Below are 16,482 nucleotides of genomic sequence, written 5' to 3' on the forward strand. Positions count from 1 at the left end.
AGGGTACTTAAGCTCAGTATATCTGGCTATTTTTTTGCATGCTCCTAGGTCAATGGGTTGACCTTTAGGGAAAACTGTCGGTTTCACTCAAAGCCCTCGACGAGGGCTAAAAAGTGACCGCGAGTGAAATTCTCTTTATATGAGCTCTATTACGAAAAAAAAATTCCTCCGACGACCCCCCTTGAAATTTTCTGAGGTGGTAGGAGAACACCTTGGGGTGTCACAAAAAACTCGGCATATCTGGGAAAACTTCGTAAAGCGGTCAAAACTGACCAGTTGTATTTCCCTATATAATCTTTGTATTTTATGGGGAAAACAGAGGGTCATTTCAAAACGGATTTTATGGCACTTACTCTCTTTACATGTGGCTCAGTTTTGGCATGCTTATAGGTCAATGGCTTGACCTTTAGGGAAAACTGTCGGTTACACTCAAAGCACTCGACGAGGGCTAAAAAGTGACCGCGAGTGAAATTCTCTTTATATGAGCTCTATTACGAAAAAAAAATTCCTCCGACGACCCCCCTTGAAATTTTCTGAGGTGGTAGGAGAACACCTTGGGGTGTCACAAAAAACTCGGCATTTCTGGGAAAACTTCGTAAAGCGGTCAAAACTGACCAGTTGTATTTCCCTATATAATCTTTGTATTTTATGGGAAAAACAGAGGGTCATTTCAACGCAGACTTTAGGGTACTTAAGCTCAGTATATCTGGCTAATTTTTTGCATGCTCCTAGGTCAATGGCTTGACCTTTAGGGAAAACTGTCGGTTACACTCAAAGCCCTCGACGAGGGCTAAAATGTGACCGCGAGTGAAATTCTCTTTATATGAGCTCTATTACGAAAAAAAAATTCCTCCGACGACCCCCCTTGATATTTTGTGAGGTGGTAGAAGAACACCTAGGGGTGTCACAAAAAACTCGGCATATCTGGGAAAACTTCGTAAAGCGGTCAAAACTGACCAGTTGTATTTCCCTATATAATCTTTGTATTTTATGGGAAAAACAGAGGGTCATTTCAACGCAGACTTTAGGGTACTTAAGCTCAGTATATCTGGCTATTTTTTTGCATGCTCCTAGGTCAATGGGTTGACCTTTAGGGAAAACTGTCGGTTTCACTCAAAGCCCTCGACGAGGGCTAAAAAGTGACCGCGAGTGAAATTCTCTTTATATGAGCTCTATTACGAAAAAAAAATTCCTCCGACGACCCCCCTTGAAATTTTCTGAGGTGGTAGGAGAACACCTTGGGGTGTCACAAAAAACTCGGCATATCTGGGAAAACTTCGTAAAGCGGTCAAAACTGACCAGTTGTATTTCCCTATATAATCTTTGTATTTTATGGGAAAAACAGAGGGTCATTTCAACGCAGACTTTAGGGTACTTAAGCTCAGTATATCTGGCTAATTTTTTGCATGCTCCTAGGTCAATGGCTTGACCTTTAGGGAAAACTGTCGGTTACACTCAAAGCCCTCGACGAGGGCTAAAAAGTGACCGCGAGTGAAATTCTCTTTATATGAGCTCTATTAGGAAAAAAAATTTCCTCCGACGACCCCCCTTGATATTTTGTGAGGTGGTAGAAGAACACCTAGGGGTGTCATAAAAAACACGGCATATCTGGGAAAACTTCGTAAAGCGGTCAAAACTGACCAGTTGTATTTCCCTATATAATCTTTGTATTTTATGGGAAAAACAGGGAAATTTTAACACAATTTTTAGGTTACTTAATGTCTGTACATCATGCTAAGTTTTTGCATACACTACTATAGATGACTAGGCCGTATGGAAAAGCTGTTGGTCAGACTCAAAGCCCTCGACGAGGGCTAAAAGATGGTCTTGAGTGAAATTCTCATTATATGAGATATATATATATATAAATAAATTGACGAACGATCCCCTTCATATTATGTGACGTCGTAGACCGACCCTGGAGGGTAACAAAAAAAACTTTATTCCCGTCGGAAACAGCCATTATAGTCGTTAAATATGTTCATATAACGTAATTTCTTATATAAGCAAACAATATAAGTAAACAATGACATACGTCATACGTTCAGTTTTCAAGGGAGGTAACGTTTTTAAAATTATTATTTTTCAAATAATTGTATACTATTTTAAACAGAAACAGAAAATGACGAAGTATAGCATTTGTTTTAGTACAAAATTAAGTTGTTAATTTAGTTAAGTATCCTAAATAAATTAATTAATTAATTTCAAAAGGCAATGTAATATAAACTATGAGATATAATGTTCATGAAACCTGTGTAGTTCTAATTCCATTTTAGTTATACATTGCGTACATTCCAAAAATTCTCTTTGCACTGTATTTAAATTACGAACAAAAACATGTTTTTTCTAAAGTTAGCATTACTGTTTAAATTCAACTTATTAAAGCACTCCACACCCAATCCATCGCTAAATAATTAAGTATTCAAATTCTCAAATGTTTTTTAAAAACCTAAGCGAAGCTAGGCAGTATGCCTAGTATATATATATATATGTATATATATATATATATATATATATATATATATATATATATATATATATATTTATATATACATTTATATATATATATATATATATATATATATATATATATATATATATATATATATATATATACATATATATATATATATATATATATATATATATATATATATATATATATATATACATATATATATGTATATATATATACATATTATATGTATATATATATATATACATATATATATGTATATATATACATATATTATAGCTTATAAACAGCATAAACATCATACATGTTGTATGTACACAATGCGTAGCTTTTAAAACATAAAACTCAACTGTATCCACAGCGTTGAAACTCTCCAGCTTGATTTAGTTGAGCCAACACATTTTGTGCCTTCTGTTTCAATTCAGGCCAGCAATGTCTGTTGATAGTCGCTTGATAGGCACAGTAAGCGTAATCAAAGCTTTCACTGTATAAGTGCATATATATATATATATATATATATATATATATATATATATATATATATATATATATATATATATATATATATATAAGTGCCGTTATAATAATGTTGTATTTATTTACTTAAAAACAGAGACGTTACGAGCTGAGCGCGGAACCCACCAGATGACACATATTTGGGGGGGGGGGGTGACACCACACCAAGACAAACAAATGCATAACATACAGAAGAAAAATGCTTATCACCGGTACAATTAATGGCTGATTGGAGTCAAATAGTCATTTTAGTACAAATTGACGATCCCGAATTAAAGTTGCTAACTAAACGGAAACCAATGTGATATCCATTTGTCTTAATCACCGACTGTATTTAACATCGATACTATTATTGTTTTACATTATAATTAATAGCAAAATATTACATTTTAGAATCTGATTGTATCCTCTCTCAACAAATTAAATTTTAGAATTTGATTATATCCTCTCTCAACAAATTAAATTTTAGTATCTGATCGTTTCCTCTCTCAACAAATAAAATTTTAGAATCTGATTATATCCTCTCTCAACAAATTAAATTTTAGAATTTGATTATATCCTCTCTCAACAAATTAAATTTTAGTATCTGATCGTTTCCTCTCTCAACAAATTAAATTTTAGAATCTGATTATATCCTCTCTCAACAAATTAAATTTTAGAATCTGATTATATCCTCTCTCAACAAATTAAATTTTAGAATTTGATTATATCCTCTCTCAACAAATTAAATTTTAGTTTTTGATCGTTTTCTCTCTCAACAAATTAATTAATAAGACCAAACACTTTGCTCTGTCGTTTTTTTTTAAAAATTATTATAAACAATAATTCTAACACTCATTATTTTCCTATTTCTTTGCTAATATTAAAGGGAATACCAGATTGCAAATGCCGTAGAGACCTTTTGCGAGGTGGTTCGGTGTTAGACAGAGAGGAGGGACCACGGAAACATTTTTTTTTAGAATTATTTTTGTTTGCAAATCCATTTGAGCTCTAGAATAAAAAAAAACAAACGGAAAAGTGATATATCTACTATCTATTACTTCTTTAGGGGAGGGGTGTCAACATCATGAGGTAACGCACCGGGTGACATTCGCCCTAGTAACGCCACTGCTTATAGACAAACATCTGTACTTTATACTAGTTAAATCAAAATTAATATAACAAGGATTAAAAGAAAATATTACAAGCAAAGCATTTTGGTCATGGCTCCTTGTGGAAGACATCCCGACTGACATACTCCTTCTACAGCAGGATTAACTGCAAAATGTAACGTCAGATCATTGGCACATGAGAGTTAAACTACAGCAGGATTAACTGCAATATGTAACGACAGTTTAGTGGCACATGAGAGTTAAACTACAGCAGGATTAACTGCAATATGTAACGTCAGATAGCACATGAGAGTTAAACTACAGCAGGATTAACTGCAATATGTAACGTCAGATGGCACATGAGAGTTAAACTACAGCAGGATTAACTGCAATATGTAACGACAGTTTAGTGGCACATGAGAGTTAAACTACAGCAGATTAACTGCAATATGTAACGTCGGATAAGTGGCACATGAGAGTTAAACTACAGCAGGATTAAATGCAATATGTAACGATAGATAAGTGGTACATGAGAGTTAAACTAAAGCAGGATTAACTGCTATATGTAACGTCAGATAAGTGGAACATGAGAGTTAAACTACAGCAGGATTAACTGCTATATGTAACGACAGTTTAGTGGCACATGAGAGTTAAACTACAGCAGGATTAACTGCAATATGTAACGACAGATAAGTGGCACATGAGAGTTAAACTACAGCAGATTAACTGCAATATGTAACGTCGGATAAGTGGCACATGAGAGTTAAACTACAGCAGGATTAACTGCAATATGTAACGACAGTTTAGTGGCACATGAGAGTTAAACTACAGCAGGATTAACTGCAATATGTAACGACAGATAAGTGGCACATGAGAGTTAAACTACAGCAGATTAACTGCAATTTGTAACGTCGGATAAGTGGCACATGAGAGTTAAACTACAGCAGGATTAAATGCAATATGTAACGATAGATAAGTGGTACATGAGAGTTAAACTAAAGCAGGATTAACTGCTATATGTAACGTCAGATAAGTGGAACATGAGAGTTAAACTACAGCAGATTAACTGCAATATGTAACGTCGGATAAGTGGCACATGCGAGTTAAACTACAGCAGGATTAATTGCTATATGTAACGACAGATAAGTGGCACATGATATTTAAACTACAGCAGGATTAACTGCAATATGTAACGACAGATGGCACATGAGAGTTAAACTACAGCAGGATTAACTGCAATATGTAACGACAGATAAGTGGCACATGAGAGTTAAACTACAGCAGATTAACTGCAATATGTAACGTCGGATAAGTGGCACATGAGAGTTAAACTACAGCAGGATTAACTGCAATATGTAACGACAGTTTAGTGGCACATGAGAGTTAAACTACAGCAGGATTAACTGCAATATGTAACGACAGATAAGTGGCACATGAGAGTTAAACTACAGCAGATTAACTGCAATATGTAACGTCGGATAAGTGGCACATGAGAGTTAAACTACAGCAGGATTAAATGCAATATGTAACGATAGATAAGTGGTACATGAGAGTTAAACTAAAGCAGGATTAACTGCTATATGTAACGTCAGATAAGTGGAACATGAGAGTTAAACTACAGCAGATTAACTGCAATATGTAACGTCGGATAAGTGGCACATGAGAGTTAAACTACAGCAGGATTAACTGCTATATGTAACGACAGATAAGTGGCACATGATATTTAAACTACAACAGGATTAACTGCAATATGTAACGACAGATGGCACATGAGAGTTAAACTATAGCAGGATTAACTGCAATATGTATCGACAGATCATTGACACATGAGAGTTAAACTACAGCAGGATTAACTGCTATATGTAACGACAGATAAGTGGCACATGAGAGTTAAACTACAGCAGGATTAACTGCAATATGTAACGATAGATAAGTGGTACATGAGAGTTAAACTACAGCAGGATTAACTGCAATATGTAACGACAGATTAGTGGCACATGAGAGTTAAACTACAGCAGGATTAACTGCAATATGTATCGACAGATCATTGACACATGAGAGTTAAACTACAGCAGGATGAACTGCAATATGTAACGACAGATAAGTGGCACATGAGAGTTAAACTACAGCAGGATTAACTGCAATATGTAACGATAGATAAGTGGTACATGAGAGTTAAACTAAAGCAGGATTAACTGCTATATGTAACGTCAGATAAGTGGCACATGAGAGTTAAACTACAGCAGGATTAACTGCAACATGTAACGTCAGATTAGTGGCACATGTTACATAAACTACAGCAGGATTAACTGCAATATGTAACGACAGATTAATGGCACATGAGAGTTAAACTACAGCAGGACTAACTGCAATATGTAACGACAGTTTAGTGGCACATGAGAGTTAAACTACAGCAGGATTAACTGCAATATGTAACGACAGATAAGTGGCACATGAGAGTTAAACTACAGCAGATTAACTGCAATATGTAACGTCGGATAAGTGGCACATGAGAGTTAAACTACAGCAGGATTAACTGCAATATGTAACGATAGATAAGTGGTACATGAGAGTTAAACTAAAGCAGGATTAACTGCTATATGTAACGTCAGATAAGTGGAACATGAGAGTTAAACTACAGCAGATTAACTGCAATATGTAATGTCCGATAAGTGGGACATGAGAGTTAAACTACAGCAGGATTAACTGCTATATGTAACGACAGATAAGTGGCACATGATATTTAAACTACAGCAGGATTAACTGCAATATGTAACGACAGATGGCACATAAGAGATTAAACTACAGCAGGATTAACTGCAATATGTATCGAAAGATCATTGGCACATGAGAGTTAAACTACAGCAGGATTAACTGCAATATGTAACGACAGATTAGTGGCACATGAGAGTTAAACTACAGCAGGATTAACTGCAATATGTAACGTCAGATTAGTGGCACATGTTACATAAACTACAGCAGGATTAACTGCAATATGTAACGACAGATTAATGGCACATGAGAGTTAAACTACAGCAGGACTAACTGCAATATGTAACGACAGTTTAGTGGCACATGAGAGTTAAACTACAGCATGATTAACTGCAATATGTAACGACAGATAAGTGGCACATGAGAGTTAAACTACAGCAGATTAACTGCAATATGTAACGTCGGATAAGTGGCACATGAGAGTTAAACTACAGCAGGATTAACTGCAATATGTAACGTCAGATAAGTGGTACATGAGAGTTAAACTAAAGCAGGATTAACTGCTATATGTAACGTCAGATAAGTGGAACATGAGAGTTAAACTACAGCAGATTAACTGCAATATGTAACGTCGGATAAGTGGCACATGAGAGTTAAACTACAGCAGGATTAACTGCTATATGTAACGACAGATAAGTGGCACATGATATTTAAACTACAGCAGGATTAACTGCAATATGTAACGACAGATGGCACATAAGAGATTAAACTACAGCAGGATTAACTGCAATATGTATCGACAGATCATTGGCACATGAGAGTTAAACTACAGCAGGATTAACTGCAATATGTAACGACAGATTAGTGGCACATGAGAGTTAAACTACAGCAGGATTAACTGCAATATGTATCGACAGATCATTGACACATGAAAGTTAAACTACAGCAGGATTAACTGCTATATGTAACGACAGATAAGTGGCACATGAGAGTTAAACTACAGCAGGATTAACTGCAATATGTAACGATAGATAAGTGGTACATGAGATTTAAACTAAAGCAGGATTAACTGCTATATGTAACGTCAGATAAGTGGAACATGAGAGTTAAACTACAGCAGGATTAACTGCAATATGTAACGTCAGATTAGTGGCACATGTTACATAAACTACAGCAGGATTAACTGCAATATGTAACGACAGATTAATGGCACATGAGAGTTAAACTACAGCAGGATTAACTGCAATATGTAACGACAGATAAGTGGCACATGAGAGTTAAACTACAGCAGGATTAACTGCAATATGTAACGTCAGATCATTGGTACATGAGAGTTAAACTACAGCAGGATTAACTGCAATATGTAGCGTCAGATAAGTGGCACATGAGAGTTAAACTACAGCAGGATTAACTGCAATATGTAACGACAGATAAGTGGCATATGAGAGTTAAACTACAGCAGGATTAACTGCTATATGTAACGACAGATAAGTGGCACATGAGAGTTAAACTACAGCAGGATGAACTGCAATATGTAACCACAGATAAGTGTTACATGAGAGTTAAACTACAGCAGGATTAACTGCAATATGTAACGATAGATGAGTGGTACATGAGAGTTAAACTACAGCAGGATTAACTGCAATATGTAACGTCAGATAAGTGGTACATGAGAGTTAAACTACAGCAGGATTAACTACAATATGTAACGATAGATAAGTGGCACATGAGATTTAAAATACAGCAGGATTAACTGCAATATGTAACGTCAGATAAGTGGTACATAAGAGTTAAACTAAAGCAGGATTAACTGCAATATGTAACGACAGTTTAGTGGCACATGAGACTTAAACTACAGCAGGATTAACTGCAATATGTAACAACAGATGGCACATGAGAGTTAAACTACAGCAGGATTAACTGCAATATGTATCGACAGATCATTGGCACATGAGAGTTAAACTAAAGCAGGATTAACTGCAATATGTAACCACAGATAAGTGGCATATGAGAGTTAAACTACAGCAGGATTAACTGCTATATATAACGACAGATAAGTGGCAAAGGAGAGTTAAACTACAGCAGGATTAACTGCAATATGTAACCACAGATAAGTGGCACATGAGAGTTAAACTACATCAGGATTAACTGCAATATGTAACGATAGATAAGTGGTACATGAGAGTTAAACTACAGCAGGATTAACTGCAATATGTAACGATAGATAAGTGGCACATGAGAGTTAAACTACAGCAGGATTAACTGCAATATGTATCGACAGATTATTGGCACATGAGAGTTAAACTCCAGCAGGATTAACTGCAATATGTAACGTCAGATAACTGGTACATGAGAGTTAAACTACAGCAGGATTAACTGCAATATGTAACGATAGATAAGTGGCAAATGAGATTTAAAATACAGCAGGATTAAGTGCAATATGTAACGTCAGATAAGTGGCATATGGCAGTTAAACTACAGCAGGATTAACTGCTATATGTAATGACAGATAAGTGGCACATGAGAGGTAAACTACAGCAGGATTAACTGCAATATGTAACGATAGATAAGTGGCACATGAGAGTTAAACTACAGCAACTAAGAGATATAGGAAACTATTTATAACTCAAAAACATTTAATTACAGAGTTTACTTACATGTCTCGCTTCGATTATGATAAGGATCTGTTAAGATAAAAAATAAAATTGCTCTTTGTTTTACGAAATCTATAATGTTTATTGATTTAGCAAAGGAATAAAATGATCGATCGACTTTTCTGTTGTAGACGCTCAGCTGTGTCATTTAAATTACAACTTATTATAATCCGATTTATTGTTTGAATTAATGTAGTGAGAAAATGTACTTCAACAATCAACGAAAGCAAGAAAGAAAAAAAAATGAAAAAAAAAAATAATATAAAAAAGTATCGATAAAATAAAATCTTAAATACAATCATAATCTTACTAAACTACAAGCCGTTTACAAGCTTAACTAAACCACTACTTAACAAACTAAAACCACTAATTAATGTATCCAGTCCTAAATAAACAACACGAGGTACAACACGTAAATAAGACAATCACCCTACTTACAAACCACGACTCAGTAAAGTTTTATACTGTGATTTTAAAAATCAGTAACACAAAGCACATCATTATAAAGGAAATTATGTGTTCTATTTTTATTTAAAGCAAAACAAAATTATAAAAGATTATGAAAGAATGAATTATAACTTGAAAAATCCATTTGAGCACCCCGTGTTTACCTAAAAGTGCTATAATTTAAAATGTTCTAGAACTTGTTTCTCTAACAAATCTTCACAGATTTAACAAAATATATCACAATGTTGAGACACCACAATATCGATAAAACATATTATATAAAAATGTTGAGGCAGTACCTGATATAACATAATATATCAGAATGTTAAGACACCTCCATAACGATATAACAAAATATATCAAACGGTTGAGACACCCCTGTCAATTACCCCGCCCAGTAGGACATTAACCCCCCCTACTAACCACACTAACCCTACTAACCCTACTAACCCTACTTACCCTAACCCTACTAACCCTACTAACCCTACTAACCCTACTAACCCTACTGACCCTACTAACCCTACAAACCCTACTAACCCTACTAACCCTACTAACCCTACTAACCCTAACCCTAACCCTACTAACTCTACTAACCCTACTGACCCTAATAACCCTACAAACCCTACTAACCCTACTAACCCTACTAACCCTAACCCTAACCCTACTAACCCTACTAACCCTACTAACCCTACTAACCCTACTAACCCTACTAACTCTACTAACCCTACTTACCCTAACCCTACTAACCCTAATAACCCTACTAACCCTACTAACCCTACTAACCCTACTAACCCTACTAACCCTACTAACCCTAATAACCCTACTTACCCTACTAACCCTACTAACCCTACTAACCCTACTAACCCTAACCCTACTAACCCTAACCCTACTAACCCTACTAACCCTACTAACCATACTAACCCTACTAACCCTACTAACCCTACTAACCCTACTAACCCTACTAACCCTACTAACTCTACTAACCCTACTAACCCTACTTACCCTAACCCTACTAACCCTACTAACCCTACTAACCCTACTAACCCTACTAACCCTACTAACCCTACTAACCCTACTAACCCTACTAACCTTACTAACCCTACTAACCCTAACCCTACTAACCCTACTAACCCTACTAACCCTACTAACCCTAACCCTAACCCTACTAACCCTACTAACTCTAATAACCCTACTTACCCTAACCCTACTAACCCTACCAACACTACTAACCCTAACCATAACCCTACTAACCCTACTAACCCTACTAACCCTACTAACCCTTCTAACCCTACTAACCCTACTAACCCTACTAACCCTAACCCTAACCCTACTAACCCTACTAACCCTACTAACCCTACTAACCCTTCTAACCCTACTAACCCTACTAACCTTAACCCTAACCCTACTAACCCTACTAACCCTACTAACCCTAACCCTAACCCTACTAACCCTACTAACCCTACTAAACCTACTAACCCTACTAACCCTACTAACCCTACTAACCCTACTAACCCTTCTAACCCTACTAACCCTACTAACCCTACTAACCCTAACCCTAACCATACTAACACTACTAACACTACTAACCCTACTAACCCTACTAACCCTACTAACCCTACTAACCCTACTAACCCTACTAACCCTACTAACCCTACTAACCCTAACCCTAACCCTACTAACCTTACTAACCCTACTAACCCTACTAACCCTACTAACCCTACTAACCCTAACCCTAACCCTACTAACCCTACTAACCCTACTAACCCTACTAACCCTAATAACCCTACTAGCCCTACTAACCCTACTAACCCAACTAACCCTACAAATCCTACTAACCCTACTAACCCTACTAACCCTACTAACCCTACTAACCCTACTAACCCTACTAACCCTACTAACCCTACTAACCCACTAACCCTAACCCTAACCCTACTAACCCTACTAACCCTACTAACCCTAACCCTACTCACCCTACTCACCCTACTAACCCTACTAACCCTACTAACCCTACTAACCCTACTAACCCTAACCCTAACCCTAGCCCTAGCCCTAGCCCTAGCTTTAGCCCTAACCATAGCCCTAGCTCTAGCCCAAAACTTAGCCCTAAATTTAGCCCTAGCCCTAACCCTAACCCAAACTCTAGCCCTGTCCGGGGGGGGGGTTAGAAGGGTTAGTAGGGTTAATAGGGTTAGTTGGGTTAGTAAGGTTAGTAGGGTTAGTAGGGTTAGTAGGGTTAATAGGGTTAGTTGGGTTAGTAAGGTTAGTAGGGTTAGTAGAGTTAGTAGGGTTAGTAGGGTTAGTAGGGTTAGTAGGGTTAGTAGGGTTAGTAGTGTTAATAGGGTTAGTTGGGTTAGTAAGGTTAGTAGGGTTAGTAGAGTTAGTAGGGTTAGTAGGGTTAGTAGGGTTAGTAGGGTTAGTAGGGTTAGTAGGGTTAGTAGGGTCAGTAGGGTTAGTAGGGTTAGTAGGGTTAGTAGGGTTAGGGTTAGGGTTAGTAGGGTTAGTAGGGTTAGTAGGGTTAGTAGGGTTAGTAGGGTTAGTAGGGTTAGTAGAGTTAGTTGGGTTAGTAGGGTCAGTAGGGTTAGTAGGGTTAGTAGGGTTAGTAGGGTTAGGGTTAGGGTTAGTAGCGTTAGGGTTAGGGTTAGTAGGGTTAGTAGGGTTAGTAGGGTTAGTAGGGTTAGTAGGGTTAGTAGGGTTAGGGTTAGGGTTAGTAGGGTTAGTAGGGTTAGTAGGGTTAGTAGGGTTAGTAGGGTTAGTAGAGTTAGTAGGTTTAGTAGGGTTAGTAGGGTTAGTAGGGTTAGTAGGCTTAGTAGGGTTAGTAGGCTTAGTAGGGTTAGTTGGGTTAGTAGGGTTAGTAGGCTTAGTAGGGTGAGTAGGCTTAGTAGGGTTAGTAGGGTTAGGGTTAGGGTTAGTAGGGTTAGTAGGGTTAGTAGGGTTAGTAGGGTTAGTAGGGTTAGTAGAGTTAGTAGGTTTAGTAGGGTTAGTAGGGTTAGTAGGGTTAGTAGGCTTAGTAGGGTTAGTAGGCTTAGTAGGGTTAGTTGGGTCAGTAGGGTTAGTAGGGTTAGTAGGGTTAGTAGGGTTAGGGTTTGGGTTAGTAGGGTTAGTAGGGTTAGTAGAGTTAGTAGGGTTGGTAGGGTTAGGGTTAATAGGGTTAGTAGGATTAGTAGGGTTAGTAGGGTTAGGGTTAGTAGAGTTAGAAGGGATAGGGTTAGTAGGGTTAGGGTTATTATGGTTAGTAGGGTTAGGGTTAATAGGGTTATTAGGATTAGTAGGGTTAGTAGGGTTAGGGTTAGTAGGGTTAGCAGGGTTAGGGTTAGTAGGGTTATTAGGGTTAGGGTTAGTAGGGTTAGTAGGGTTAGTAGGGTTAGTAGGGTTAGTAGGGTTAGTAGGGTTAGGGTAAGTAGGGTTAATAGGGTTAGTAGGTTTAGTTGGGTTAGTAGGGTTAGGAGGGTTAGTAGGGTTAGTAGGGTTAGTAGGGTTAGTAGGGTTAGTAGGGTTAGTAGGGTTAGTAGGGTTAGTAGGGTTATTAGGGTTAGTAGGGTTAGTAGGGTTAGTAGGGTTAGTAGGGTTAGGGTAAGTAGGGTTAGTAGGGTTAGTAGGGTTAGTAGGGTTAGTAGGGTTAGTAGGGTTAGTAGGGTTAGTAGGGTTAGTAGGGTTAGTAGGGTTAGTAGGGTTAGTAGGGTTAGTAGGGTTAGTAGGGTTAGTAGGGTTAGTAGGGTTAGTAGGGTTAGTAGGGTTAGTAGGGTTAGTAGGGTTAGTAGGGTTAGTAGGGTTAGTAGGGTTATTAGGGTTAGTAGGGTTAGTAGGGTTAGTAGGGTTAGTAGGGTTAGGGTAAGTAGGGTTAGTAGGGTTAGTAGGGTTAGTAGGGTTAGTAGGGTTAGTAGGGTTAGTAGGGTTAGTAGGGTTAGTAGGGTTAGTAGGGTTATTAGGGTTAGTAGGGTTAGTAGGGTTAGTAGGGTTAGTAGGGTTAGGGTAAGTAGGGTTAGTAGGGTTAGTAGGGTTAGTAGGGTTAGTAGGGTTAGTAGGGTTAGTAGGGTTAGTAGGGTTAGTAGGGTTATTAGGGTTAGTAGGATTAGTAGGGTTAGTAGGGTTAGTAGGGTTAGGGTAAGTAGGGTTAGTAGGGTTAGTAGGGTTGGTAGGGTTAGTAGGGTTAGTAGGGTTATTAGGGTTAGTAGGGTTAGTAGGGTTAGTAGGGTTAGTAGGGTTAGTAGGGTTAGTAGGGTTAGGGTTAGGGTTAGTAGGGTTAGTAGGGTTAGGGTTAGGGTTAGTAGGGTTAGTTGGGTCAGTAGGGTTAGTAAGGTTAGTAAGGTAAGTATGGTTAGGGTTGGAGTTAGAGTTAGGTCTAGGGTTAGGCTTAAAAAAATGTCTAGCGTTGCCTTTGGTTTTATGTTAAGTTTTATTCTAAGGTGGATGCTTTCCTTTTGGTCTTTTTCTTAAGGTTAGGATTAAAGTAGTATATAGGTATAGAATTCTAGTTAGAAGTAGGATTCTTACCCAAGAGGCGGGAGATAATTCCCCTGGGGGTATTGACAGGGAGGTAATTGAAAGGGGGTAATTTCTCCGGGGTAAATACGGGGGGGGGGGGGTGAACGTCCAGGGGGGGGGGGGGTAATTGTCTTGTAGCCCAACAAAATGTAAAATGTAATACTGATCGCAACAGACAATAAAATGCTGATCAACATTTCCACCTACCTTTGTTGTTCTTAGCCATGCACTTGACATCTGGAAAAAATATTGTAATATGTGCCACTTGTCGTTGGTGGTTTTCAAATGTTTTTTTTTTTACTTTGTTGTTAGTTGTCAAATATTGGTTGTTGTACTTTGTTGGTAGTTGTCAAATGTTGGTAGTTGTACTTTGTTGGTGGTTGTCAAATGTTGGTTGTTGTACTTTGTTGGTAGTTGTCAAATGTTGGTAGTTGTACTTTGTTGGTGGTTGTCAAATGTTGGTTGTTGTACTTTGTTGGTAGTTGTCAAATGTTGGTTGTTGTACTTTGTTGGTAGTTGTCAAATGTTGGCTGGTAGTTGTCAAATGTTGGTTGTTGTACTTTGTTGGTGGTTGTCAAATATTGGTTGTTGTACTTTGTTGGTAGTTGTCAAATATTGGTTATTGTACTTTGTTGGTAGTTGTCAAATGTTTGTAGTTGTACTTTGTTGGTGGTTGTCAAATGTTGGTTGTTGTACTTTGTTGGTAGCTGTCAAATGTTGGTTGGTAGTTGTCAAATGTTGGTTGTTGTACTTTGTTGGTAGTTGTCAAATGTTGGTTGTTGTACTTTGTTGGTAGTTGTCAAATGTTGGCTGGTAGTTGTCAAATGTTGGTTGTTGTACTTTGTTGGTGGTTGTCAAATGTTGGTTGTTGTACTTTGTTGGTAGTTGTCAAATATTGGTTGTTGTACTTTGTTGGTAGTTGTCAAATGTTGGTAGTTGTACTTTGTTGGTGGTTTTCAAATGTTGGTTGTTGTATTTTGTTGGTGGTTGTCAAATGTTGGTTGTTGTACTTTGTTGGTAGTTGTCAAATATTGGTTGTTGTACTTTGTTGGTAGTTGTCAAATGTTGGTAGTTGTACTTTGTTGGTGGTTTTCAAATGTTGGTTGTTGTATTTTGTTGGTGGTTGTCAAATGTTGGTTGTTGTACTTTGTTGGTAGCTGTCAAATGTTGGTTGGTAGTTGTCAAATGTTGGTTGTTGTACTTTGTTGGTAGTTGTCAAATGTTGGTTGTTGTACTTTGTTGGTAGTTGTCAAATGTTGGCTGTTAGTTGTCAAATGTTGGTTGTTGTACTTTGTTGGTAGTTGTCAAATGTTGGTTGTTGTACTTTGTTGGTAGCTGTCAAATGTTGGTTGGTAGTTGTCAAATATTGGTAATTGTAATTAATTGATAGTTGTCAAATACTGATGGATGTACATTGTTGGTAGTTCAAATATTGGCTGCTGTACTGAAAGAAACCCTAGATTGAGGCTTGCCTGTCCAATAAAACTTTCGTTTCCACTGGTGAAAACCAGGTAGATCTACATGAACGTCCGTTTTTCCCGCTTCCTCCCCCCCCCCCCCCAATCACTTAAGTTTTCAGCCTCAAATATTTCTATCTCAGCGACCATTGTTAAGCAACTAACATGTACTTGAGTCGGAAGAGTTCTATTCATTACCTCTTTCTTAGTGACATATGATTAATTGCTGTCTCATATTTTGCAAACTCAATGCATCATATATGAAGAAATATCAAAACAAGTCATTCAAACTTACCGTGCGGATATGTGGCGATGATAAGGATGATGTAAGTTGCCCAGCTGATCATTTCAAGCGCTGTTTACTCTCAAACCCAAAACAAAAGCTGAAGGCTACATCGTTTCTCTCTCAAGATAGAATCAAAACAAGTTAAAAACGCAATGTTTTCCAAGATGGAAGACAGCAAGGTGAAATCTTTTTGAACAGGAACTAGGGAGCGAAATCGTGCACACTGTGTTTTTCTTCTTCTTCTTCTTCTTCGTTCTTAATTATTAGTGTTGAAGGGGATCGAGATTTATCTGCCAGTGGGTTCGAACTCGAGACTTTGTTCGAATTTATCAACCATGAGCTTTTTGCCGACTCGACCACG

General features: G+C 37.5%; 1 protein-coding gene across 1 annotated transcript in view; it reads right to left on the bottom strand.

Moving 5' to 3' along the window:
* Window positions 1-16,265, bottom strand: part of LOC131954118 (uncharacterized) — a 28,864-nt gene extending 12,599 nt beyond the window's left edge. The window contains exons 1-5 of the mRNA XM_059317648.1: window positions 16,131-16,265; window positions 14,586-14,615; window positions 9,453-9,479; window positions 4,177-4,249; window positions 2,827-2,960 (exon numbers count right to left, since the gene is read on the bottom strand). Of these exons, the coding sequence (XP_059173631.1) occupies window positions 2,827-2,960; window positions 4,177-4,249; window positions 9,453-9,479; window positions 14,586-14,615; window positions 16,131-16,182 (316 nt within the window). The 5' untranslated portion in view covers window positions 16,183-16,265. The remainder of the gene's footprint in view (window positions 1-2,826; window positions 2,961-4,176; window positions 4,250-9,452; window positions 9,480-14,585; window positions 14,616-16,130) is intronic.
* Between the last annotated feature and the right edge of the window lie 217 nt (window positions 16,266-16,482).

This window comes from Physella acuta, unplaced genomic scaffold, assembly GCF_028476545.2.
Source record: "Physella acuta isolate Inbredline_101_S28 unplaced genomic scaffold, ASM2847654v3 ptg000973l, whole genome shotgun sequence".
In the NCBI taxonomy this organism is placed as follows: domain Eukaryota; kingdom Metazoa; phylum Mollusca; class Gastropoda; family Physidae; genus Physella; species Physella acuta.